This window comes from Propithecus coquereli, unplaced genomic scaffold, assembly GCF_000956105.1.
Source record: "Propithecus coquereli isolate 6110/MARCELLA unplaced genomic scaffold, Pcoq_1.0 Scaffold301, whole genome shotgun sequence".
Taxonomy (NCBI): Eukaryota; Metazoa; Chordata; class Mammalia; order Primates; family Indriidae; genus Propithecus; species Propithecus coquereli.
Genome location: NW_012148631.1, coordinates 1398131 through 1425823, shown reverse-complemented (window position 1 = coordinate 1425823; position 27693 = coordinate 1398131). Strand labels below are relative to the sequence as shown.

Here is a 27693-nt window from a genome sequence, read left to right as displayed (position 1 = left end):
TTTATTGTAGAAAAGAGTTGGAAACAACCTAAATGTTCAACAATTTAGGATTGGCTATGTAAATTATGGTACATTCTGAAAGAGAAATTTTATAGTTTCATTAAAAATGATGTTGACAAGGAATTCTTGTCAAGTAAAAAAAAGAATAATTTATGAGTGCTATAATTCGATTTCTGCAAAAATATGCATGCATGGAATTCAATATATATAAAAATATGAATAGGTCTGGAAATATGTATGGATTATGGGGATTTATTTCATTTTTGTGTTGCTTGTCTGTATTTTATGAGTTTTTTGTTTGTTTTGGTAATAAGTATGTATTTTTTTTGTAATGAGTAAAAATAACAATAATAAAAAAGAAACTTTGCAGAGAAAACATGAGATTCTGAGAAAATTTGGCAAAGGAGTTCTTTGCTCCAGGCTAATGTTCCAAAAAAACCCTTCATGATATATTCAAATAAATATCTATTAAATGCCTTCAAGGAAGCAGACATCAGGCACCTGGGTATTTTTTTCCCTTCAAATCTGCACTAGTCAATGGTCTCACTACATGCCTGGGCTAGGGCTTCACCTGCCAGTCCCACGACAAATGCAAATGCAACCCACGGCTCAACCCACAAGTAACTACTCTTAAGGAAAATATAATCCGAGGATATAGTAAGACAGTATGGCCAGTCAGAGAATTCCAAGTGGTTTTATGGGGCTGATTGAAGGAAAATGAAAGGAGTTGAGTCTGGAGGAATTCACAGGAATCAGAATACAGAGGGCCTGCGTGTCAAGGGGAGAAGTTCAGATTTCATCCTGAAGGTGGCAGGGAGCTGTCGATGGATATTGAGCAGGGGCAGTGACAGAGCAGGTCTGGGTTTTAGAAAACAAAAATCTTACCTTATGTACATCTCCTCCCTGTTGTTATCTTTGTAGAAATTCTAGGTAGGGGAGGAAAAACAGTGATGAGTGTTTTTCTTTGCAGAGCCACAGAGTTCAAGGGTATAGTTATGGAGTTGAGAGGGAGACTGTTGTTTACTATCTAGACATCCTGAGGTGGGAGCAAGAAATCTATTTTCCTGGATGCATCAAACAGCCTAATTGGGAGATTCTGCTTTGAAAGTCACTTCCCTGACCCTTAGACGATAAAGGGACAGAGTAGATGTCTCAGCCATCGCGTATCAGGAGGTGCAGTTTAGTTATCTGCAGCTGTAGGAGGCAGGTTGCTAAGACTGGGCAGTCTACTCTGACGAAGTCCACTTTGAAAGGCAGCCCCACTTTATGTTTAAACGCTCAGGCCTTGTCATTGTAAGAACCTGAGTTGGAAAGTGAGTAATAGCATCCCAGTAATAGTAACAGATCAAAACTCCCACAGTGCAGAACTCTCAGGAGTGATGACGCATTCCACAGCCAAAACACTCAAATTTGGCAATACCTAGGAAGCCACGTTCCCACTCCAGTTCAGGGGCCATTTAGACTAGGGGTCGTCCTGGATTTCACCACCAGAGATCCTGAGCCTGTGGCATTTTAATTTAATTTAGTTTCTAATGTTTTTGAGATGGGGTCCTGCTCTGTCACCCAGGCTGGGGTGCAATGGCACCGTCATAGCTCACTGCAGCCTCGAACTCTTGGGCTCAAGCAGTGATCCTCCTTCCTCAGCCGCCTGAGTAGCTGGGACTATAGGTGTGTGTCACCATGCCCAGCTAATTTTTTTAATTTTCATTTTTTGTAAAGACAGGGTCTCGCTATGTTGCCCAGACTGGTCTCAAACTTTTGGCCTTAAATGATCCTCCCACCTCAGCCTCCCAAAGTACTGGGATGCTACCATGAGCCACTGTGCCTGGCAGCCCCTGTGGCATTTCTAAACAAGTCCTTACAGATTCTGAACCAGGAGGTCCTGATCCAATCCAGGAGCCACACCAGGAGCAAACCCGAGTTTAATCCAGTGTCCCCACGTGCACCTGAGGCTCAGAGAGGGGAGGTGACACATTCCAGGGCACACAGTCCAGGGTGGCAGATCATATCAAACACTGCCTCTCCTGACAGCACCTCCCTCCCCATGCCATCCTGCCCTCCTCCCTGACACTACCTGAAAGTCACGCACCAAAAACCAGCGGGGTCTGACTGCTTAGAGAACTGTCTGTCCCCAGCTTCCTACCTGGTCCTAGTCTGGCTGTTAAAGGTCAATTTCTTCAACCAACTCTGTCTCTCCTTAGAGAGAAGCTGCTAAATTCCTGCAAAACCCCTCTTCATGCTCTTTATGTAAATTGGGCCTGGTGGAGTCATTAGCAGTGAATTCCTTCCTGCTGTAATCAGGATTTTTAACTCCCTTTGGCATTCCGGAAAATCAATGGCAATATCTAGGCTGTTAAAAGGAGTCCACTTTGGGTAAGGACGGGCCACACAACAGAACTGAAGGGACAGAGTTTGTATTTCTGGAGCCTTGGGAATGGCGGGGGGTTGATGTGATGAATGCTACATGGTCTTTTGGTCAACTTGATTCCTTTAAACCATTTTAAGGTGGATTGACACGTGGGCATGAAGCAATATGGCTGCACTATCTGTCTCCTGACCAAACCACAAAACACGACACAGGCTGTCTGGGAGCTGGCCAGTGGGGACGCGTGTGATACAGGGGTTGGGACTTGGGTTTGGGATTAGCTGCTCTGGCTAACCTGGTCCGCAGTGATAGGTGTTCTAATTATTTGTGTTACTCCACTCTAAAGAAGAAGGAAACTAACACGCTTTGAGCATCTAACGTTGGGCCAGGACAACACAACCTAATGAAATAAGAACTATTATTTTCTCCATGTAACAGACAAGCAAACTAAGACTTCAGAGCACTTCCTTGACTTCTCTAGCCTATTAATTACCAGAGGAAGGATGAAAATCCAGGGGCTGCATGACTCTAAAGCACATACTCTTAAGCAGTCTACACTGCCATCTCCCTTCTGTGAGCCGTGTTAAGTACTAAGGGGAATACTCATTGGTCCCACTTCACAGGTAAGGAAACTGAGGCACAGAAAGGTGAAGCAACTGGCCTCAAGACACAGAGCTAGGGGTTCGTTTGTCTGATTTCCAAAGCCCTTAGTGCTGCTTCCCTATCAAGAGTGATCGTGAGACCCAAAGCTAAGCCCGTCCCTCGGGACTCTAGTCAGACTCGGACGTGGGGGAGGCCCTGCCAGCCCGACACACCAGCAGGTTCACAGTGCAGCTCATGCGGTTGTCTTTGCTCTCGTCGGTCATCACGCCCCGGTAATCCAGAAGCTTCTCCAGGAGGCCTTTGACCAGGTTCACGAAGTTCTCCACTGACTTGGCAATGGTCGGGTGCTCCCCAGCACACTCCATCAGGCTGTGGGCAGACGGGAGGGCAGTGAGCTCGTGGCCAGGGGCAGAGACTGTGCTGGGGCCGGGTGTGGGGAGGGATGGGGCGTGGGCTCCGCCGCTCACGGGTCAGCTCATGTTGTTCATTTATACATGGATTTACCACTTAGCATAGCAAGCATTTTTTTTCTTGAACGGAAAAAAATAAAATAATTCCCAATGTAGGCAATAGTGTGGGAGAAACGGTCACTTTAATACATCCACATTGAAAGTAAATCAGCACAACTTTTTTGGGAGGCAATTTTCACAACATCTATCACAATTTTAAATGCACATATCCTGTGACCAGTAACTCTACTTCTGGGAATCTGTTCTACAGAAATATTCCCAGAAGTATGCAAAGATGCATTTATAATACTTATAAATTGTGTCTAATAGTTAAAGAGATGGAACCATCTTAAATGTCCATCAACTGGGAAATGGTTAAATAAATTAAGGTATATTCACCAAAAGTAATTCTACGAAGCTATTAAAAATTATTAGAGAGATCACTATGTCTTGGCGTGAAAAGCTCTATAAAATATAGAGTTAAGTGAGAAAAGTAAGTCTCAGAACAATATTTGTTTTTTATTTAACCAACTGACATAGAGCTTACCACGTCCCAAGTATTATTCTAAAAATTTTACAACTCTTAGCTCACTGATATTGTAGATGGGGAAACTAAGGCATGCAGAGGTCACCTAAACTTGTCCAAGATCACACAGTTGGTAAATATCAACAGTCTGGCTCCAGAATCCAGGTGTCAGCCACCAAACATGGGACATGTGTGCAAATGCATGTCAGCATCATGTCTCTGCGTGGTTACAAATGTGCCACATATGGTCAGGAAGGATAAATTCCAAACTCTTAGTAGTGGCTGCTTCTCACAAGGCTCTAGGTAGGGGAATATGGAGGGAAAGCTTTCATGTTTCTATTTAAATAAATATGTGTATATTATTCTTTAAAATTAAATTTGTTGTAAATTAATATTCTAAATTTTAAAAACAAAAAAGAGCGACATTCTTTAAGCATCTATTAGTTGCTAGGCACTATGCGAGGCATTATGTAGTGGGGAGAAAGACACCAATATGAAAGGAACCTGCCTGCTGTCAGGTGGCCCACAGGCTGCGAAGGGAGAGACAGATGGGTTAAAATTTTGAGCGATGACTACTTCTTATCAATTACTTATTCTGTTGCTGGACACTGTACTGAAGAAATCCTCATAAGTAAAAATTATTCTCCCCATTTTATGGATGAGGAAGCCAAGGCTGAGAAAGGTTAAAGGCCCCTCCCAGTATCACTCTGGTAGTAAGTTTAAGTGGTGACCTTGGGAATCAAGCCAATTATTGTTCCATTTGAAGGAGATATTTTCTCACAGAGAAACACTGTGGTGTGTACTCAGGCAACTCGAGTAGACAAGCATTACCCACAGGTAAGTCCCAAGAGCTCCTGGAAGGGAAAAGGTGAGAAAAGCAAGGACTTTGTAGGGTCATTTCCTCCCGGACGCCAAGCCAGGCTGCAAGAAGGCGACGTCTCAAACTGTGGCTGTGATGAGACCAATCCATCTTTGCCCTGGGAGAACCACCTGTTCCCTGGCTCTCAAGGAGAGATGAAAGTGGCCCTGTGATTTAGACCTGTCTGGCTCCGTCGCAGCTGTGCCTGCCTCCTTCTGGGACACTCACTTCCAGCCCTGCGTCCCACCATAATGACAATGCAATAAAACTTCTTCCCAGAGTGTGGGGTGTCATTTCTCAGAGGCTCCCAGGGCAAAAGACATCCCAGGGCCTGAGGTTGGGCAGACCAGTGATTTTCAGCCCTGGCCACATGTTAGACTTGCCAAGGAAGCTTTTACAAAACCAAATGCCCACCCTAAGTCAGTAACTTTGGAATTTTGGAGGGTGGGACCCAGGCAGCAGTCCTTTATTGTTTACATTCTCTAGGAGATTCCCATACGTAGGCAACATTAAGAACCACTGGTTTTATCCAGTGCTCTGCAAACTTCCACGTGCATGGGAATCACCCAGGCATTGTGTTAATAGGTTCTGATTCGTCACGTCTGGGCTGGGGCCTGAGATTCTGCCTTGCTAACAAGCTCCCAGGTGATGCCAGTGCTGCTGGTCCATGGACCACACTAGGGTTTAGAAGAATAAGGTCTTGGCTTTCTTACTTTCTCTATTCTTTAGACATGAGGCAAGAAAGCTACTCATGCCATCTAGCAATGGTGAGATGAATGGGAAGGTTGGTTAGAATCACCCATCCATCCACCATCCATTGATCCACTCAACATGTGCTGTTCTGGAAACGAGGAATTCAGAAATTGTTAACACACTGACCCTCAGGAGATCACTGTCCAGCTGGGAAAACAGACAGAGAGATAAAAATTAGCCATAATATATAATGATACTACTATTCATTGAGTACTTCCTGTGTTCCAGACCCTTTGCTAAGCCTGTTTAATTGATCATCTTGTTTAATATTCACCAGAACTTCTTAAAGTAGGCATTATCACAACCCCCAATTTATAGATGAGAACCATGGGGTGGGTTCTAATGCTGGTCGGGCCAAGGTCACACAACTATTCCTCTCCTTTGAATCCCACAATGGAGTGTAAGTGACAATGAAGAAGAGCTGTGAGAATCATGAGAAGAGGAAGGCAACGCCTGACTCCATGGAAGGAGGGCGGCAGATACTTGCCACTCTGTGCTTCTGCTCCTGCCTTGGGAGGACTAGAGGCAGCTCACGCCTCCCTGGAATCACGTGCATTCAGCACCGGCAGGCTTCAGAGGGCGGATCCCAGCCCTCAGCCTCTGTCAGTGCTGGTGGAGCTAAACTTCCATTATTCCTTTTAACACTATGTACGGAACATCTCTTACATGACAGGTCCTCTTCCAGGTACTGAACTGGTTTGGGCCCCAGAACACAGGTTCTGTCTCCTTCAGCCTTCCAATTCCTTCACCACTTCTAGAAATATTCCTAGGCATGGAATACAGGAGGGCAGGGGTGTGCCTCATTACTCCATGCTACCTGAGACTCACGTTTTAAGACATATGTGAATCTATGAGAGTGGGCTCCGAGGAGGGCTCAGGGCAGGGAGAACTGGAGCGCTGTATAAGGTCGTACAGCTTGTGCACTGCGCAAGGGCACATGAGGACTGAAATTCATCACCATTCTACACCCTAAGCCTTGTTCCCTGATGCAAGGCTGCAGCTGCCACCGGGAGGGAAGCTTTGTTCTATTCACAGAGGTACCATCCAATTACCAAGCCCTGTGCCCACAGGACTGTATTCACCCAGAGGGGGCCCTGTGTATCTCTGGAAGCCCTGCATAAGGGCTGGGAGGAAGGGCTGGAGGAACTGCAATGACTAGCCTGGAGGAGAAAAGACGGGTAGGCTCACAGCTTCAAATAACTACATTGCTATCCACTTGGAAAATAATATGAATATCCCTAATTTGAAAATCTGAAATCCAAAGTGTTTCAAATCCAAACCTTTTTGAGAGCCGACATGATGCTCAAAGGAAATGGTCATTGTAGCATCTTGGATTTTGGATTTTCGGGTTATGGGTGCTCAACTGGTAAGTATAATGCAGATATTTCAAGATCTGAAAAAATGTGAGATCCGAAACACTTCTGGTCCCAAGCATTCAGATAAGGGCTACTTAACCAGTACTAACAAAAGCTAATGTTTCTGGACTACCTATTTGGTATCAGAAACTGTGCTAAGCATTTAACATGATTTTTTTTATTTAATCCCAATAAACACTCTAAGGGCTGGATAACATTTTTTATCCTCAATTTTCAGATAAGAAAACTGGGCTCGGAAAATTCAAAGGAAGAAGCATGAACCTGGGGCCCCTTGGATGTTCTGATGGGGCCTTGGATCCTGGGTTGGGCTTGGTTAGTTTTGTGCAAAAACCATTCACATCTCTATCGCAGGAGAAAAATAATGAGCTGTCTTTCATTTCCTCAACCTCTAAGGACTCCCTGTATAAATAATCACTCAGGAAGGATTTGAAAATCCTGCTGATCGTCTGAAGGCTGCCGCAGAGCCCCATCCGCTTAAAAAACGGCAATTGCCAGCACCATACTTGGTTTCACTTCTGGTCAATATTTAGATTTTCCTGTTTAGAACTTTAAGGTAAACAATGACTCAGCCAAATGTCATGTTTTTTTCCCTTGGACAATCAGTCTGGATAACTACGTGAGGGGCAGACGATGGGTTTCTGCTCCCAGCCGAACAGCATTTGCATTCTGGGTGCTGAGTGAGGGCCAGGGGCCAGCTGAGATGGCGCAGTCTGGGGCTCTTGCCACCTCCAACTGGCTGGATAGGGTGAGAGGGTCAGCAAGGGGGTCGGAGCAAGGCCTTAGGTTGCTTTTGTTATTAAAGTTAAAAATATTCAAACAGGACTGAGGAAGGATTCCAAAACCAGAGTTCTATCAGAGAATCATAGGATCAGAGAATACACGGTTGCGGGTGAATTTGGGATGTCTGGCCACATCCTCATGCCTTGGGAGAAGGGCTCGCTGGGCAGTTACCAGGCTGCCAAGGACAGAGACAGGGAGTCAGGCCGAGGGACTCAAGTGAATCTATTAAGCATTTACCTGCTATGTGCCAGATGCTCTACAATCATTCAGTCTTCAGAATAACCACAGGAGCTTATTAGCCCCATTTTAGAAATGGGGATACTGAGGCCAGAGACGTTATGCTATTGCCCAAAGTCGTGCATTTGCTAAGTGGTGGAGCCAGGATCAAAACCCAATGTCTTTCTCCAAAGATACACAAACGGCCAATACGCACATGGAACACGGCTCAACGTCATTAGCCAGCACGGAAATGAGATTCAAAACCACAATGAGATATCATTTCACACCCACTGAGGTGGCTATAATCAACAAGACAGAGATTAACAAGTGTTAACAAGGATGTGGAGAAATTAGAACCCTCATACATTGCCAGTGGGAATGCACACAGTACGGCCACTGTGGAAGACAGTCTGGGGGGTTCTTAAAAGGTTAGATATAGAGGGACCATATGACCCAGCAATGCCACTGTTTGGTATACATCCAAGAGAACAGTAAGCACGTGTCACACAAAAATGTATATGTGCATAATTATGGTGGAATCAATCCTAATAGGCAAAAAGTGGAAGCACCCTAAATATCCACCAACTGATGAATGAATAAACAAAATGGGATACATCCATACAGTGGGATATTATTTGACAGTAAAAAGAAATTAAGTGCTAATACATGTTACATGGATGACTCTCGAAAACATTATACTACCTGAAAGAAGTTAGTAACAAAGGGGCATATATTACATGATTCCATTTATATGAAATGTCCAGAACAGGCAAGACCACAGAGACAGAAAGCAGAGTCCTGGTGGCCCAGGCCAGGGGAGATGGGGTTTTGTGTGTGTGTGTGTGTGTGTGTGTGTGTGTGTGTGTGTGTGTGTGTGCAGTGGGAGGAAAGGGTATAGGGTTTCTTTTTGGGGGTAATAAAAATGTCCCAGAATTGATTGTGGTGATGGCTGCACAGCTCTGTGAATACACTAACAGTCAATGAATGGTATACTTTGGGTAAATTGTACGGTATGTGAATTATAGCTCAATAATGCTGTTAAAACAAAACGAGGTCCTGATTCCGAGCCCAGTGGTCTTGAGCACTGTCCACTGTCCACCACCTGTCCCCGGCCTGGGTGCCGGAGTCAGGCAGAGACAGGTTCGGGTCCCACCTTGGCCACTCCGCTGGCTTGTTGTAGTTTCCTCCGACGCTGTGTGTATTTCCCTGAGCCTCCGGGCCCACCCCTGAGGAATGGGCATCAGAGAGAGTGAGTGTGACTAATGGAGGCATCCACAGAGAGCGCTTTACACGGTGTTGTGCTGTTATTGTGTGTGCTCAATAAACGTGGGTCATGACCAATAACTGTCAAAAATTTAAAAAGAAAAAAAAGGGAAAAACAGCAACCGTTATTCCACAGTTAAGACATAACGAAAGTGGACGTTTGGTGGATTATTTCCTTTCCCTAACACATGAAGATTCTTTTTATCTGGCCCATTCCATTAATACCAAAGAAATAGCTACTCCAGAGAGAGAAATGTGAGGTTTCTTCCAAAAATGGAGTTTCTTCAATACTCACGAGCCCCTAGATCGATCTTTGGGCCAGGCCAGAGACACCTGGAACGCCCCAGAGTTCTGGGCCCCCCCTTCTTGGGCCGGCCCTCCTTGGGTTTTTCTCCCCCCGGGGCTTGCCTTCCCTTTGCTTCCGGCGGTTGCTTTTCTTGTTGTTCCCGGGGGCCCCTTTCCCCTTGTTGTTCCGGTTTGGGGTTGTTTTGTTTTTCAACTTGAGGGGGCGGTTGAAGTTGGGCATTGCCTTTGGAGGGTTGATTTTTACCTTTGTTCATTCATTATTTCAACCAAAGCTTTAGGGAGCACCTACTATCTCCCAGGTTTAGTGCTGGGATCTGGGAATGCAAAATGGAACAGAACACTATGTCTGCCTTTCAGGAGTGCCCAGAGAGTGGAGAGGAACAGCGATGACACGTGCTGGAGCAGAGAGAGAGAGAGAGAGAGACAGAGAGAGAGAGAGAGAGAGAGAGAGAGAAAGAGAGAGAGAGAGAACTCGCAGAGTCAGGGAAGGCTTCTCACAGCCCGTGTTATTTGAGCTTGTTCTCAAAGCTTAAGTAGAAATTTTGCAAGAAGATGAAAAGGGAAAGGACATTCCAAGCAGAGGACACAGGGTGTGCAGGGAATGGCATGTTGTCATGGACAGCTATTTTTCTGCCTGCCCAGCATTCCTTTCTCCACACTTTGGTGATGAAACCAGACCTAATCGCAGTCGTTGGGGCTCATGTGGGCTGAGTACACTGCCCTAGCTCCAGCTGTGGAGATCTGACACAGGCCTAGCTCCCAATCAGTACATGACATCACCCAGACCCCAGGACTAATAAAGGCCCAGGCCAAGCCAGCGAGACTCTAACTTGAGGCTTTGTTGGAACCCCCAGCAAAATGAATCTTTCTGCTTAACTTGAAGACAGAAGGTTGCAAGTGTGAGGCTGCTGCTGACCACAATTAGAGAGGCTGCCTGAGAATCACACCAATATGGAGGCAAGCAGAGAAGAGGAGATAGAGACAGACTGAGACTGATGCTATTTTTGAGCCCCTGGATTCGGCCATACCTGAAGCTTTCCCAATTATATGAATGGAGTGTGTGTGTGTGTGTGTGTGTGTGTGTGTGTGTGTGAGAGAGAGAGAGAGAGAGAGAATTGGAGTTTTTGTTACCCATAACCAAAAAAAAAAAAAAAAGCTGAAAAATACACATAAGACAGGGAGCCAATGTCAGGTCTCAGATAGTCAAGGCTGGTGATAACTATACAGTCAGAGATCAGAGCAGGTAAGTGGCCAGAAAGCAGGAATCCACCTACAGTTCTACCCAATCTTGTTGCACTGAAGCCAGAGAATGCTCGGTCTCCCTACTTTCAGTGTGAAGCAGCATTTCACCCAGTGGGGTTCATGGCTTATTCAACATATTTTCTTTCTTTCTTCCTCCCTCCCTTCCTCCCTCCCTTCCTTCCTCCCTTCCCTTCCTTCCCTTCCTTTTCTTCCTTCCTTCCCTTCTTTCCTTCCTCCCTCCCTCCCTCCCTCTCTCCCTTCCTTGTCACCATCTCCCCCACCTGGAGTGCCTTCCTTTTCACATTTGTCACAGTCCTGCCATCTTTCCAGGCCTGACATGTCTCCCTCAATAAGTCTTCCCCAATTGTTGCAGAAAATTCTTTCACATTTGTGCTGAATCAGCACAAGGTCCCTTCCTCTGATCCTTCAAGCACAAAAGCAAGGGACTAATGGTGTCATGAGTGATGTGTGAGCCAGAGGGAAAGTGAATCTGGTCCCTGCCTTTTTCATCACCTAAAGATTCCAGCTCAGCTGGGCTCGATGCTTTATGCACTGGAAAGAGCCTGCCAAGAAGTCTCTGCCGTTCATCTGAGACTTTAGACAGGTCCCTTAAACTCTCCGAGCCTCCGCTTCTTCATCTGTAATAACAGCTGACACGTACTGAAGGTTGTGCCAAGTGAGGGCTGGCTGCTTTTCATGCATTGTCACATTCAAAGGTGACCTTTGACCTCCAGGCCTCATGGAGTATTGTGAAGAGTGTAAAGGGGCTCGGTTAGGAGCCTGGAGTCCCCAAGGCATCCCTTGGTCTTGGTGACCTTCGCCAAGGACCTTTCCCTCTCCAGGTGCCAGTTCCTTTTCTAATGATAAAATGGGGGAGGGGTGGACTGCATGATTTGGATGGACTCTTCAGGGTATGATATTAAAACAGTGCAAACCATTCTGCATGACATTCATGTAGAAGAGACACAGGATGGCCCTTTAAGAAAATATGTCGACTGTCTAAGAGGTACCCAGGGGTAAGAAAAGAAAGAAAGAGACAGAGAGAGAGACAGGAGGGGGAGGGAGGAAGGAAGGACACCAAGATGAGGGCTAGTCTGACGAGGGTCTGGGCTGCCAATCTGCAAATGAATCATGCCCTGTACGTGGCACATCCTGCCAAGCATTTTGTTTGTGTTCAGGATTACCCAGTGTCAGGGGCTATCATGCTTAGAGATGTCTTCCGTGCCAAGGCAAGGGCAGGAAGAAATACAGCCAAGAGACTACACAAATAGGCTCCTCTACTTGGCTGTCTGGCTTTAGATCCCTCCTCTTTTCTCTCCTCCGTCTTGGGAAAGCTAGTAGGTCTTTCCAACCCTCAGTTTCATGATTTATATCAAGGGCCAGCAAACATTGTCTGTAAAGGGCCAGATAGTAAATAATTCAGGCTTTGCAGGCCAGATGGTCTCTGTCCCAACTACTCGACTGCTGTTGTAGCACAAAAACAGCCACAGACAACACATAAACAAATTGGCATGGTTGTGTTCCAATAAAACTTTATTTACACAAGCAGGTGGCAGGATGGATTTGGCCTGCGGGTCAGCATTTGTCAACCCCTTCTCAGTACAATGGGCGTAGCAGCCCTACCTGCAGCATGGAGTCGTCAGGAGAAGCAGAGATTTTCTATGCTAAGCACTAGTGACATGCATAAGATCAAGTGTGCACTGTGCTAGCTCGACTTGTTATCACTGCTAATGTTACTGTTATTACTGCTGAATGTTACTGGAAAGTAGCTCTGGGGGAGAAAACCAGCATTTTTTCTTGTCTGAGTGGTTCACTGGGAAATGCTGGCATGATTCCTCCTGGTGAGATGAACTTTTCTTTGGAACAGAGAAGTAAATAAGCACTTGTCTCAGGGTCACAAAAGAGCCTTCCAGTGGGGAAATTACAGGATGCCAGGGAACGTGCAGAGCCGAATGACACCATGCCATTCCTGAGCCCTCCGGGATGGGCTGGTGGGTCAAGGTCTCAGCCAGGCACAACCCAGGATGGGTGCTGTGCTCAGGAGTGGCTATGACCACAGGCTTTGGCATTGAAAAGACTTGGTTTTAGTCTTGCTTTGATTATTTTTTCCCCAGCCATATGATCCTGGGCAAGTTAGTGAACCTTTCTGAGGCTCAGTTTGCTCATCTATTAAATGGAGATTTTAAACAGCAGCTCCTTCCTAGTGGTGCTGTGCGAAGTTCATGAGAAAACACATGTGAAAGGTCAAGCATGGTACGTGGCACATGGTAAGCGCTCCATAATTGTTAACGATGATCATGATGTTATTGTCATTGTTGTGCTGTCATCATCATAGACGTCATAATCTCATTTAATCTTTAAAACAGCCAAGGGAGATGGGTATCATCCTCCCCCTTTTTACAAATGAGGACACACACACAAAGCAGGACCTTCGTTTTGAGTTTCAAAGGATGCATGAACTTGAGCGAGGGTAGGCCCAAGGGTCCAACATAAGAAGCTGCTCCCCAACATGCACCCCCACCACATTGCTGTGACAGGCATAACCCCCAACACTGTCACTACGCAGAGCTGAGGATGTAGCTCTGCCTCCTCCAAATGAATTCCATTTTCATTCGCAGCTACGTGACTGCACCACGCCATTGGCTCCTTACCCCACGCCTTCGAGACAGGTATATGTTAAGGAGTGCCCGTAGGTTACTTTCACAGAAGTCAGATTCTTCAGAGGCCCAATACGCAGCTTAAGAAGCCCTAAGAAAAAAGAAGCTAACTCCAGGAGCCCAGACCTCCTGGGTGGGCCTTGTATTTGCTGCACACCTTGCTTCTGCTGCCTCTCCTGAGCGCTCGAGAGTATCTGGACTATTTCAGGCATCTGTATACCCAGGATGTTTTCTGATAGGAGCCCAGCCATGTGGAAGTGTGACATTTAGAACAACTGCTCTTCTTCATGTGTATGGCATTGACTCGGACATGAGAAGGGCAGAGATGGCGTCTCTGGATGTCAGAGAGATAAGAAGGATGAAATCACCACCGATAGGCCAGCCTTTGACCTCCCATGTGAACAAAATGCCAGTTATTCTGGGATGGGCAGAGGCAGACGTGGGGTGAAGCTGGAAAAGATAAGAAGGGAAATCCGTGGGAGTCAGGGCAGCTTCCTAATTTTCTTTGGGTCATCTGGTCTCTAATTGCTTCACTTCAACCCCTCAAAGATCTTGAGGTGGGAACCTGTAGTGGTATTACTATACCCATTTTACTGATGAAGAAACTGAGGTTGAGAGAGGGTAAATAACTTTCCAAAATTTATTCAACTTACAAACAACAGGTCTATCTGACTCCAGAGCACAGTCCCCAAAACACAGTTGGTGCTCAGTATATATTTATTGAATCCATTTGATCTTTTCTGCATTATGTTACTAAAACATTTGAATCACCAGCTCACTCCATGCCAAGTCTCAGTCTCAGTGGACTATGCCAACCCTGATATCTCCATCCATTAATTCATTCAATAAGCAATTATTGAGCTCCTATAGTGTTCCAGGCGCTGTTCTAGGTGCTGCTGTGAGATGCTATTACCTCTTCCTTCTTCTCTGGGATCTCCTGCCTGCTGAGGGCTCAGACCCTCGGGGTGACTGGCACACAGGCCCGTTCTACGGTCCGCATCACAGCTTATCAGCCTCCTCTGTCTCCGTGTCCCAGGGCAGCTACTCCTTCCCACCAGCATTATCCAGAAAGCCCACATTCCCTTGGGCTTCCATAAAGAGCTGGCCAGCAAGGCAGCTGGTCTACCCAGGGAGTTACTCACGCTCTCGTCAGCAACCCCGCTGACCCTACATTATAAAAACATTCCCTGCAATGTTCCTCCCTGTGCTGAGATGCTTCCCTGAAATGAGGGGGGATGGGGGTCCGAATGCTTCCATTCATCCTACAAACACTGACATGGCGCCCACCATACGCATTTCAGGCACTGCAGAGGTGCTGGGAGCCCAGGACTGGAAGGCCAGCTTTGGCCCTAGTGTGAGGGGCAGACCTATGAGCAGGTCATGGTGCCACGTGGGACAAGTGCTATGACAGCTCAACACAGGCAGGACAAGATGCCTTTCACTCTGACGGGGCCCAAGCCAGCCACAGTGTAGCCAACCTAAGGCCCTCTTGCTGAAACTGCCCTTCCACAGCCCTACCACGGGAGTCGTGTGGTGTCACCAGGGACAGGGCATCCAGTCCTAGGCAGAGAACAGAGATGCCCAAGATGGTCTGGGGAGAAAGGCTGCACTCAGAGGGTAAAGGTTATCAGTCACACCCATCAGCTCTCTGTGGTATTTGGGTGAGGGGAGGAGACAGCGACATGTGGCACTGAAGTTGCAAAAGACACCCAGAGCAGAAAGAGAGATTGCCCTGGGGCCTTCTCCCCTCCAGCCCCCGCCCCGCAGCTGCTCAGAGTCTACCACCTTCCTGTCCCAGTTCTGGCCTGTGTGTGTTCGTCTTGAGCAAATCCTTCTCTCTTGCACCCAGAGGAGCCACTGCCCCAGGAGGCAGGAAAGGCTTTCCCAAATAGTGAGGCCTCTGCTGAAGGGTGTCTAGGATCTCTTCAGGCAAAGGAAGAGCCCATGCACAGGCGGGAGAGAGAGAGAGAACTTCAAGAAATTGGTATCAGGTCAGAGGGCTTGGTACGAACTGGGAGCAAAATTCCTGCTAAGTTTTCCTCTCAACTCTGCTATTTCCCTTAAGAAACCCAAGTTTCAGAAAGGGAACTATGTCACCTTCTGGGCACCTGGTTCTTCTCTTATTTGGTTATTTTGTCATCATGCACTGAAGCCAGTTTGCGTTAAAGCCCTCCTGAATAGACTCCAGTTCTGGGGTTCACCCTTGTTCTGGCCATCAGGGCTGCTTGGAGCTCAGCAGGGCCTTGCCACCTCCCTTTCCTGGGGACACCTCCCATGGCTGCTTACTCTGAACAAGAAGTCACTCCTGGGCATGGCTGTCCCACAGCTGAGCTCCTACTAAGAACATCAGCTGGGTGTCACACGGGGCTCTGCTCCATCAGTCAGCCTGATTGTCCTGTCCCTTTCGATAAGGGAGCAGCGAGGAGACACGATTGAGGAACATGCTTGGAACGAACGCCTGCTGGAGTGAGCAGCCCAAGGAGTGATCCCAAACGTGGAAAACAGCTGGGTGCACCGCTCGGCAAAGCCGCGGTATGGGAATCTTTTAGGGAAGGAAATTCACACTAGAGTCAAGCCTCTGAAGACAGGAGGCTGCCAAACACATTTGTCAGGTCGCCATCCAGGCAACGACCGGGTCTTGTTTCTTTTTAGGACATTGCGTACCACCAGGTGCTTGGGTGTTTCTTTTGCACACCTGTTTGTAGGAACTCTTCTAAGGCACCAGGCTGGCCTCAGCAGTGGATGTGAGGGCAGGTACAGTGGCCTTCGTCTCACGGTCCCAGGCTGCATGGGCGTTGCTCTCTGCTTAAAAGGCAGCAGATTCCAAACTGCCTTCAAACGCTCCATCCAGGCTGTCTCCGGCCAGTCCTCCCATCGCAACTGCTCAGATACGGTCTCCTTCTCCATCTGAACTCCTCAGCCTGATTTCTTTTCAGGCTCCTTGCAAAGGGGGCTGCTGGTCACTGGCCTTTCTGAGACTAGAGAGACGCCGTAATCCCTGAGAGAGGAGAGCGTCTTCTCGTAGTGGTATCATCACGGCAAACCAGTGTCTTATTCCTCACAGAACAACTTTTTCCCAAGTGGGACTGGTAGGATGGTGGATCCAATAGGTGTTTCTTGCACACATAAATTTGAGAAATTAAACAAGTCTACTTGCGGTGGAATGTCTCAGTGCCTTGACCGTGTTAATGTGCACCGGGAATCTCCAAGAGGGGTTACCCACGTAGTGGTATTTAACCTCAAAGTGGCATTTATTCCTAAAGTATTGAACCTCAAATCCCTCTTCCCTGGAGCATCTTGTTGGATTAATGCTCCACGGGGCACTAATTTCTGAGGACGTGCTGCTCTAGTGGATGCCACTGTTTCTTTCACTCAGCCAGTGTTTACTGTGAGATACAGGGACAGGATCATGCCGGGTTCACGGCGTGGGTTTGGGAACCGTGGTGACCTACGAGTTGCAGCCTCTGTTCCGCCACTTTCTTGATGTGTGGCTTCGGGCAAACGATTTCAGCTCTCTGAGTCTCCGTTTTTTTCATCTTTAGAATGGGGATGACAGTGCTAACTACCTCATAAGACTGTAATGAAGAAGACTGCATGGACTCATGTATGAAAAGCAGTTTTCCCAGTGCCTGATACATAGTGAACATCCAGTTAAAGCCAGTCACTGTAAGCATCATCATCGTCCTTGTTACTAGGTAAGGAGGAGGAAGATGAAGAAAAATGCACAGAAATGATATAAAGTACGGAAGTGCGTAATAGTCATATCTTAGACAGATAAATGACATAGGAGTAGGGAGCAAAGGTCTCTTAAGCGACATGGCATCTGGGATGGGCTTTGCAGGATCAGTAGGAGTTGGTAGGTATTGGCAGGCACAGTTACGCCCAGGCAGAGAAGCAGCAGGAGAAAAAGAAAACGTGTGAGGAAGGACTTGCCCTGAGGCAGCACCATTCAGATGAGCTGCGGGGATGGTGGCGAGGGGTGAGTGGGGGAGAGTCGGACGCAATGGCTGAGAAGGTCTTCAGAAGGCCAGAGCAGGGGGGTCTCGAATGCTGCTAGGGGGGTTGGGCTCTATCGGGTGGGGATTAGAGAATTAACGGGTAAGGGAAGAGTAATGTCCCCAAGAATCTTAAGGAAAGGCAGTTTGGAACCTGCCACCTTTTAAGTACTCGTTTTAAGGAAAACAATTTGGCGGTGGGATACAGTCTGGAATGAGAGGCAGAAACACCGAGTGAGGGACCTGGTTAGAGGTAAAACTAGGTGGGGAGGCGGGACAGGGAGGGCTGGGGTTGGGGTGCAAGACCCGAGGGAACTGCTCAGGCTGCCTCGATGAGACTTAAAGACCAACCTTCCCAAACCAGGTGGGATTACGGAGCAGTGCCAGGCACCTCTTGGGGAAATGGGCACTTCTTCCCCTGCCAGAGCTCCTGGCGTGACTGGGCCCAGAAAATGGGCCTCCTTCTTTAAGGCTGACTGGATTTTCAACGCAAATACTTAGCCAATGACCGTGTCTTACAGAGGTTCTTCCCCCTCCGTGCTGGGGGAAGCTTCCTAGTCCCCAGAGATTGGCAGGTCTCCTCTGAGTAACACGCCCTGACATTTGACAGCCATTTGCTGTCAAATCTGATGCACGGCCAAGTATGCTGTTGGCTTTTTCTAGATAATGTAGATCTTCCAGTTCATCCCAGAAAATGCTGGACTAGGAGTGGGCGCGAGAGTAGGGAGCGTGGGAGGGGCCCTTGGAGCACACCTTTAGGGAAGCATTAGGCAGAGAAGTAAGGTTCTTACACTCTCGAGAAAGGGGCCAAGCAAATACGCAGAAGAAAACGCATTTTCATCTTGGTCTCGGACAGAACAGTGTGATAAAACACTGACCAAATCCGACCTGCCAGCTCATTCCAGGCACATGAAAAATTGCCCCTATCCCACCGCCGAGCCTGTGAACGACACCCAGGCAGATGGAACGAGGATATCATTACGGGGAAATGGGCTGGGGATTAGGGATGCTGGCGTGAGATTCTGGCCTCATTTTTTACCTTTTTGAAATCCCCACTTCTTTGATATTCACACAGCATCATGTCGAAGAAGATTGGTATGGTGGCTTTCCGGAGCTCAGCCTCAGGGATAAGTGTCATCTCTAATATAGGTCCCACCATGCCTGGGATGAAGCAGATTTTGTTCTGGCCTGAAAGAGAAGAGAGACATGGACACATAAAACAATTTCGTGAAGCACAGATCCTCCCCAGACCAAGCCTGGGGAGAGAGAAAAGAGAGGCATAACAGTAAACACCACAGTTAACACTTATGTCGTTGTTTACCACGAGCCAGGCACCGTTTTGAACACTTTACATATATTAACTCCTGTAAGAGGCACATGCAGCATGCCAAATGAGCCCCATTATTAAGGATAATAATGCAGGCATGTGTAAAGCGCTGCACTGTTTACAAGGGTTTTCACCCACATTATCTGCTCTGCAAATAGGGCCATGATTGAATATGTTAGCGACGGTAAAGCACAGGGACATTTCAAATTATGTCTGTCTGCAACACAAACTGCGTTTCTGAGATTGGAAAAATGTGCTTCTACCAACTGTTTCATGAAATGAGGAAAGCAACATTTGCTACTAAGAACCACCAGTATGGTCAGTGGAACAGTGAGATTTAAAACATCGCTTGACGACCAGATGAACCACAATTTCTTGTCTATTCTGTCTCATTTCAAAGTGTTCCCTTGCACCCCTCTCCCCTGGCCCCTGGCATCCTAGCCTCACTGGCCTAGCTCACGTGCCACAATTCCACTTGCTTCCTCCACCACAAGGCTTGTGCACACACTGGTCCTTTGTTGGGAATACTTTTCCATGCCTGTTCCCCAATCCACACCCTTCCCTTCGATGGGTCCCATCTTAGCTCAGACACTCTCTCCTCTGGGAGAAAAGCCCCCTGCACATCCCCACCTCACCCCCAGCTAGATCAGATTCCCTGTACTGGCTCCTAATGCTCTGCCTTCTTACCCAATTTTGAAATGATGTCTTTATCTGTGGAATCATTTGATTAATATCCATCTCCCCCATCGAGAGCTTCATGAGAGTAGAGACCATGTCTGCTCTCACCATTGTATCTGTACCACTGAGCACAGAACATATTAGATGCTCTGTAAGTATCTGTCAAATGAGGAAATAACATTTGTCTAGCTCCTACACTCACTTGGATATGTGTCTCATAAAAGTGCAATAGCAATACCCAGCCGTTGAGAAGCTCATGTGAAAATGTATCTGTATGTACTTAGCACAGAGCATGGCAGAATCAGTGACAAGTGGCGGAGTCAGCGTTGCCCAGTGATTAAGGGCACTGAATCTGAAGCTAGTCTGCCTGAATTTATAGACGGACTCCACCATCAACTAGCTGTGTCATGGTGAGCAAGTTGTCTTACCCCTCAGTGTGCTCATCTGTAACATGGGATAACAACAGCATTTATCTCATAGGGTTGTTGTGAAGGGTAAATGAATTATCACTTATTGAGCACCCAGGACAATGCTCGGCATACTTTCTGTGGTGTTAGTTATTACTGTTGCGACGTTTGGTCACAATGAACCGCAGAGGGAAGACTTGTTGAGTAGAACTGAACAAACTCCTCAGACTGCATCTATCAGAAGTGGCAGCCAGGGAATAAAGAGGGACACTTGGGAATTGCAGAGATCTCCGGGGAGGCGTGGAAGGCAAGTTCAAGCAGCCTCATCACTGGAGATGACACTCTGTGTATTTCATCAGCTGCTGCCTCTTTCTCTTCCTGAGTTTCAGAGCCCAGGAAGCCCACCCTGGTTTTCTCCATTGTCAGGATAAAAATCTGTGGTCCTCGCCTGCAGCAGAGAGCTCCTGGGGGTGCAGAAACTCAGGTGGCGTGGCGCGTGACCTGGCACAGTTGCTTTCGATTAATGCTGAGAAAAGGAGCCGAGAGGGACGGCAGCAAGAAAATGAATTTCCATTCAGCCTAAATGAGGCTTAATGTTGGGAGTATTTCCCCAGAATTCAGATAAAAAAGGCATCATCCTAGGAATATCTTCAGTTAGGGAGAATGAAACGGTGAAGTCAGGCAGCGAGTACAGTGAAATATAAAGATACTTTTCCAGGGAATCAGTTTCATTATACAATCCGTGAGTATTACACTTAAGCCTCGAGTCTTCACTTTGGCCCAAATAGAAAACAACAACAACAACTTACTTTCTGGCAGGTTTATAGTAATTGCCAATCTAGGTTTCTGATTTCATCCTTCAAGATCCTTTAAGTCTTTTTCAAAACCAGTGGGGTTTTAAAATTCAAAGTCGAATGCAAAAATAGGTAGAAAGTAAATGGGAAACTGTCAGATAAGCTACCATGGAATGGAGAAATTGCTTATGCAACAAAGGCCTTTAGAATACTGGAGGGCACTGGGCATGATAAGGGTATATTTATGATGGCTTAAAATAGCGGGCAGACATGCTGTAGACCCGGGATTTCTTACATACTTTTGACCTGCATTCTTGGCAGTCGCTTGAGGAGATATTTGGCAGAATAGGAAAGAGGAAAGAGAGATGTTGATCTCTAAATACAGTGTGATCTCAATGGCCCTTACAGTGCTCCCTAAAGAAATCTTATTCATTTACATAAAAAATGGAATGTCAGCACATTGGATTTTGTGTTCAATTAATCCAAATGCGTGTGTATGTTGCATATTTTTATATACATAGATGTATACACATGCACTGATCATACCTGTGGCTAACTGAACGCAAACTTGTTTGGAAAACAAAAAGTCCTTATCCAAGAGACACACCTGCTGCTGTATTTAAAAAAAGGCAAGGAAGGGAATTAGTAGGAGGGTCTTTTTCGTATAATTGAAGCTGAATCTCATTGGGAACAGATATCAAGTAGAAAAGGCTTTTAAAGTGCCAATAAGCCACAGAATAAATCCCAACGCCGCATTACACAGGCTCTAGGAAAGGCTCTGGTGGTAATGCCAGTGCGGAGAAGAGCTTAGGTGTGTGGGTGGAAAGGAGTCCCTGTGTTCTCTGGCCTTGGTTTTAATCTGTACAATGGCCTCATCCATCACTCCTCTCTGGGGTAGACTGTAGGACGGAAGGCAAAGGGTCTGAGGCCGCTAAGATGACCTTGAAAGAAAAAAAGGCAGACCTTTGCAAATCTGGCTGAGAATGAAGTTGGGCAAGCCACTGACCTTCTGAGGCTGGCATGGGACAGAAGGCGCACTGTGACAGAGGGTCTCTAAAGGTTGGCATAGACCCTGCAATGAACAGGGATGAGGGCAAGTTATAACTCCTTGGATTTCAGAGTCTGGCAAGCCTCCTAGGGACTCTGAAATAAAGCTGGGCTGATAATATAACATCACTCATTCGGCTCAAAAGAAGAAAGAACAGATCTCTGCTCCTCTCTCTTAGGCTTGAAAGGCTCCTCCTGGCCATGCTCTGAGATAGGCAATCAATTCTCTTCTCACTATTCAGGACACGCCCGGCCCCAGCCTCCCTCCAGACCCCGTAAAGTCTGTGAACCTGACAACCTAGGTCAGGTTCTGCCACTGCCACCCCAGGCTGGGTGCCACTGTGCTTTTCATCTGCCTTCTCTGAGCCTCTACGATCTCATCTGTAAAATGGAGGTAAGAATAATGTCTTCCTTGTAGAACTGTTGCGAAGCTTAGAAGAGTTGATGTAAACAAAGGGCTCTGCACAGTGTCTGGCACGTTAAGGAAAGCTCTGGAAGTGTCGATGCTGATTATGATGATGCTGGTGGCGGTGAGTACTTTGGGTTCAGCCATATGCTGGGCTCTGCATAAAACAATATGAAGAGACAAAGTCCAACCCTGTGGAGGTCCCTGGAGGCTTCCACGGAAATGTTCAGGCTGGTCATTTTATTTGTTCGTTTTTAGAGCAAACAGCCCAACTGGGGAAAGGGTCAGGATGGATTTATATTCTCTGCCACAGCTGATATTCAGGACCCTCCACACTCTTCTCTATCCCATTGAAATAATTCATAATCTGTCCTCAAAGATGCGTGAAAAGGCCCAATCTGACCATGTTGATTCACAGCTTTTCCCGAAGGCATCCGTTGCTCTTGGGGTCAAGCTCTGCAAGCCCGTGTGGTGCCATACTCCCTCTCCACACCCACGTCACGCCTCTCACCTGCCCGTCCTCCATCCACCTGGTGCACCCTGCTCCTCCTGCCTGGGCACTGACACGTGCCCTCCTCTGCCTGCCGGCTCTTCTCTCCCTCTGCTGCACCCCGCCCCCACTCGGAACCCCACGCCACACAAGCCCCTGCTGCAAGTCCGTCCTCTCTCGCCCTCTGGAGCCATGCTATTCAGTACTATTCACACTGCCACGTGTGTCTTTGGAGCACTTGAAATATGGCCAGTCCAAAATGAAATGTGCCATAAGTGTGAAAAATTCCACCAGATTTCAAAGAATGAGCTCCAAAAAAGAAGAAAAAAGAAAAGAAAAACCTCAGTAACATTTTGTATTGATTACAAATGGTAATACTCTGGAATGATAATACTTTGGAATACTGGGGTTAAATATGTTACTAAAATTAATTTCACTGCTGCTTTAGAATATTTTAAAGTAGACACTAGAGCTTTTAAAATTGGACAGGTGGCTCCCATTCTGTCTCGAAAGGACAGCACTGCTGGGAGCTCGGGGCTCCGGGCGCTTCCACATCAAGGCCGTCCGTGGCTCACTTGCTAGGCAGGAGTCCGTCCTCGATTCTCTGAGTGCCCCACGTTCCTGCTCGCTGGCTGTTTCCCCTTCACAGCCATAATGGAATAACTCTGCAATTAGCGTGTAACTGTTTAGTGCAACGACCACCAGTCTGTGAGGTCAGAGACTATACCTCTACCCTGCTTGTGGTTTCAACCCCAGCTACTTGCATTTAGAGGGTACATGTGTTAGTTTCCTGTGGCTGCTGTTATAAATCACCACAAACTCAGTGACTGAAAACAACACAAATTTGTTATCTTACATTTCTGGAGGACAGAAGTCTGGAAATCAAGGTGTGGGCAGGACTGAGTTCCTTCTGGAGGGTCTGAGGACACATTTGTTCCCTTGCCTTTTCTAGCTGCTGGAGGCCCCCCTGCACTCCTTGGCTCCTGGCCCCTTCCTCCAGCTTCAAAGCAGCAATGCAGCATTCCCAAAACCTCCCTGACTCTGATTCCCCTGCTTCCCTTTGTCACGTAGACAATTGTAATTGTAATTGCATCGCGTCCACCTGCACAGTCCAAAATACTCCCACCACCTGCAAGATCCTTGACTTAATCACACCTGAAAAGCCTCCTTTGCCAGGTTAGGCACATGTTCTGCAGGCCCTGGGGATTAGGACGTGGACCTCTTTGGGGAGCACCCACAGCACTCAGTACTGGTTGTTGAACGAATGAATGGACGGACGGCCTGGCAACCCTTTCCCCTTGGTTCCCAGCAGCTTCTCCCCCAGCCCTAAGAAGCCGAGCTGGTTTAGCTGGTTGCTCTCCTGGAATCCCTGCCCTTTCCCTGTCTTTCCTTCGGTGCTGAAATGGTCCACCTCTGGTGCCTAGTTCAGAAGCTGTGTCCCCGGATGGAATCATCCTCATAGGCCTCACTTATACCCCTTTGTCTGAATGCTCGAGTCTCTACTGTAGGCCACGATTCACTTTAAATGCCCTTATTGCCACTTTTCCCCACGGGACAGTAGCGCATGGACCATGCCTTATGTTTATCCAACCCTCCCACATTCCCCAGAGCTTAGCTCCAAGCTGGGCACTGTGTAGATGCTTAACAAGTAATGGCCCAATTGCTCCCGCAGCTCTGCCAAGAGCGACCTGCCCACACGTGCGGCTGAAATGCCAGCGACTGGATTGAGTCTTTCTCTCCCGTGACGGCTGTTAACACAGCAGCCCGGCATTAACCCAGGTGAACGTGGGAGGGTTAGGTGCAAAGTCATTTTAGCAAAATGTGCATTGCTTCATGCCAAGCAGAAATCAAATGTTATGATGCTACACTACTGGGAAAAGTACATTACATTTGGCATTGCCCCAGAATCCAAAAATACAAATGATGTTAACCCTTTAGTGGCTGTCTCCTCAACAACATGTTGTCCTTCTACCCATGAAGACCTCCCTGCCCACACCTCCTCTCTCAAAACAACACACACACACACACACACACACACACTCACATTTGTCTAGACTTTCCTATGAAGAATTTTAAAGAATCTTCAAGCCTGAGTTATAGCTTTGCAATTAGCTATCTTATAATCACAGGGTTGCTCAAGTTGTTCTTGATGAGAAGAAGAAGATGATGATACTGATGATCATGATGATGATGCCCTGATTGCTTCTGGCATTAAAACAAAATTTAAAAAACTAGCATGCATTATGATTTACTCATTATCGGTAGTCTTTGAAAAACAGAGTTAGTTGGCTATCTTAAACCCTTTGAAAATAATTTGCATACTCTTCAAAAAAAAATAATTTGTGAGAACATTGAACTTGGAGTCAAGAGACTCTTCTAGCCTCAACTCAGTTATCGATTTGTTGCTGAACTTGGGAACGTCCTTGTGATTCTCTGAGCCTCACTTGGCAACACCTATAAAATCAGCAGGCTGAATTAGATAATGTATCAGTTAGAGATGTAACAGAAATACGACTTATCATGGTTAAACTGAAGCTTTAATTTTCTTCCTTAACAAGAAGTCAAAAGCTGGTCAGTCCACAGCTCCTCCTCCATCCTCAGCGTGTGACATTTGTCCTCATGGTGCCAAAATGGCTACTGCCCCTCCAGGTAACTCATCCTTTTCCAGGAAGGAAGAGGGGGGAAGGGATATGAGCAAAAAATGTGTTCTGTTCATTAAATCTGTCCTCTCCCTGCCTCTTGTTTTTATTTATTTATTTATTTTTTAATCAGGAAAGAAGCACTTTCCTGAAGTCCCAATAAGTATGTTTCTGCTAATTCTAGTGGGACAGACTTGGGTCACATGGCCATCACATGCTACAAGACATTGTTAACTGAGCAAGTTGCAATCCTGAAACAAAACAAAATCAGGATTCATTTAGGCAGGAAGAAGAGGGGAATGACTTTTGCATGGGTGATCAGCAGAGTCTGCCACAGATAGCTTCTAAGTTTCACTCTGCCTTGGACGTTCCCTGAATTGCACTTTAAAATCTATCATTAGCCAATGTAGTGGTCTCACTACACTGGTTCCTAATGTACACAGTGTTTAGTCTTGGTTTGGATTATCCAGGTAATGTCATTAGCATGCTAGGAGAAAGCAAGCTAATGGCGGCATCCCATAGAGCACAGGGTGGGGTGGCAATGGGGGAACTGCCCATTTCTTCTGCTTCCGCTTTCTGTTCTCTTTTCCCTGAGGAAGACAGGCAAGGAGAAGGCAGCCATGGAACCCGTGAGTGGAAGGCTGGTGCAGCCATGGAAACCACTTCAGGTGGATATGCTTTCCTCTTCCTCAGAAGCCAGGCCAAGAGGTGAGGGGGTGACCATCTTTGCAAAGCATCCTTTGCTTCTTGCTGTCTGGAGTGGATATCTGTGGTGTTTGTTTGACCTCTGTCCATAACTCCTTCTTCCAGTGATATTATCTTCCTGGATTTTGCCTTAGGAAACTCTACCTCCCACAATGGATGTAGGTTTGGTGGAAACATTAGAGGTCATCCAAGGAAGGCCAATAGAATGGTGTTCTTAGGAGACTTGATCGTTAGCAGGATGACAAAGGGGTGGAGCATCCTGAAGGCAATGCCAGAGGCTGCACCATCTTCTCTGGATCCCAGAATGGCTCTGGACCCCGTCCTTCCATGGCCTGGTTCTTCAGTTCCTCCTGGCCCTCCCAACACATACCTTCTCTGATTAAGGCAGCCATAGCTAATGCCTCTTTCTTGCAACCAACCCCCACACCCTGACAGACATATCTTTTAACTTCATTTACTCATCCTAGGTATTTGTAAACAGCAAGGAGTCTGATGCGTCAGAGCAAACACTCTGGCCAGGGCTCTTGTCCGGTTTCTGCCTCTAACCCACTAAATGATCTGCTACAAACTCCTTCTCCTCTCTGGGGCTCGGTTCCTTCACTGGTAGAATGGTGGGTTGGACCAGACCAGTAGCTTCCAACTATTCTCAGAGTGCTTCAGCACTTCCCCCCAAAACCCTCAGGGGTCTACATGGGGCGCTTAAGAGCAGCCCAGCATAATAAGCTGTGAGCTCCCCCACCTCACTTCAATTAGAATAGCTCTGCTTTCATCCAATTTACTTATCATGCATGAGATTTTTTTTTTATTGGTCCTCAGCTGAAAATAAATGTCTGAAAAATGCTGGACAATATGATCTCTAAAGGGCCCTTCCAGCTCTGATATTCTGTAATTCTAAGCAGGTGGAATATTTGGTAACATCTTTTCATTCATCAGCATAATTGGCAGTGCAGGAACGCCTCCCAAAACATAATCTATATCTAAGTAAAATCTTCTGTGTGCAAAACAATGGCAACAAAGGACATTCAGAAAAGAGCAGGCTGTGTGGAAGCACTGTGACAAAGTGCAGGTCCCTGTTTTCCAGCTCTGGCAATGCCTGGGTGTGGAGCTGGGAAGGAAGCCCACTGCGGCTTATCCGTCTCTGCTACTGTAGAGCGAGAACGCAGACTCAGAGGAGAACTGAATCTGGGCTCCATCCCTTCCTTGGTCACGTTCAACATTTTGACAACTTTCAATTGGTTATGATTATATTCATAAACTGGAATATGCATTGAAAAACCCAGTTTCCTGGCTTCTTTTGAAAAACCGCAAGGTGTGACAACATGGGCTCATGTTTTAGGAGGACAGCAATCAGCTGGAGAGGAACAGCAGCTGTGTCTCCTCTTCACTCTGCTCCAGGCATCTACTCCTTCCTGTCTGCCTGACCCCGAGGCTGGGTGCTGGCTACCACATAGGCCTGTGCTTGCGTTTCTCCATCACAAAGCAAGGGTAGATGAAACAAAGTATTTCTTACATCCTAGTCCTTACACAAGTGGACAAACTGAAGGTAGCCTGAGAAAGACACGCTTTTCTAGAAAAAACAGGGCAGAGGTGGTACCCCTCTGCCCAGGGAACATTTAGCAATGTCTGGAGACTTTTTTGGTCATCACGACCAGGGAGGGTGCTACTGGCATCTTAGAGGGCGGAGGCCAGGGAGACAGCTCAATACCCTGCAATGCACAGGGCAGTCCCTACCGCAAAGAATCACCCAACCCCAAATGTTGTACCTGCTTTACAGAATTTCTTTGGGTTTAACACACTCCAGACTTTG

The 27693-nt window shown here is 46.9% G+C and overlaps 1 protein-coding gene across 1 annotated transcript in view; it reads right to left on the bottom strand.

Moving 5' to 3' along the window:
* Positions 1-27693, bottom strand: part of DOCK2 (dedicator of cytokinesis 2) — a 397813-nt gene that overhangs the window by 40337 nt on the left and 329783 nt on the right. The window contains exons 33-36 of the mRNA XM_012649685.1: positions 18433-18581; positions 14877-14989; positions 3181-3337; positions 886-926 (exon numbers count right to left, since the gene is read on the bottom strand). Of these exons, the coding sequence (XP_012505139.1) occupies positions 886-926; positions 3181-3337; positions 14877-14989; positions 18433-18581 (460 nt within the window). The remainder of the gene's footprint in view (positions 1-885; positions 927-3180; positions 3338-14876; positions 14990-18432; positions 18582-27693) is intronic.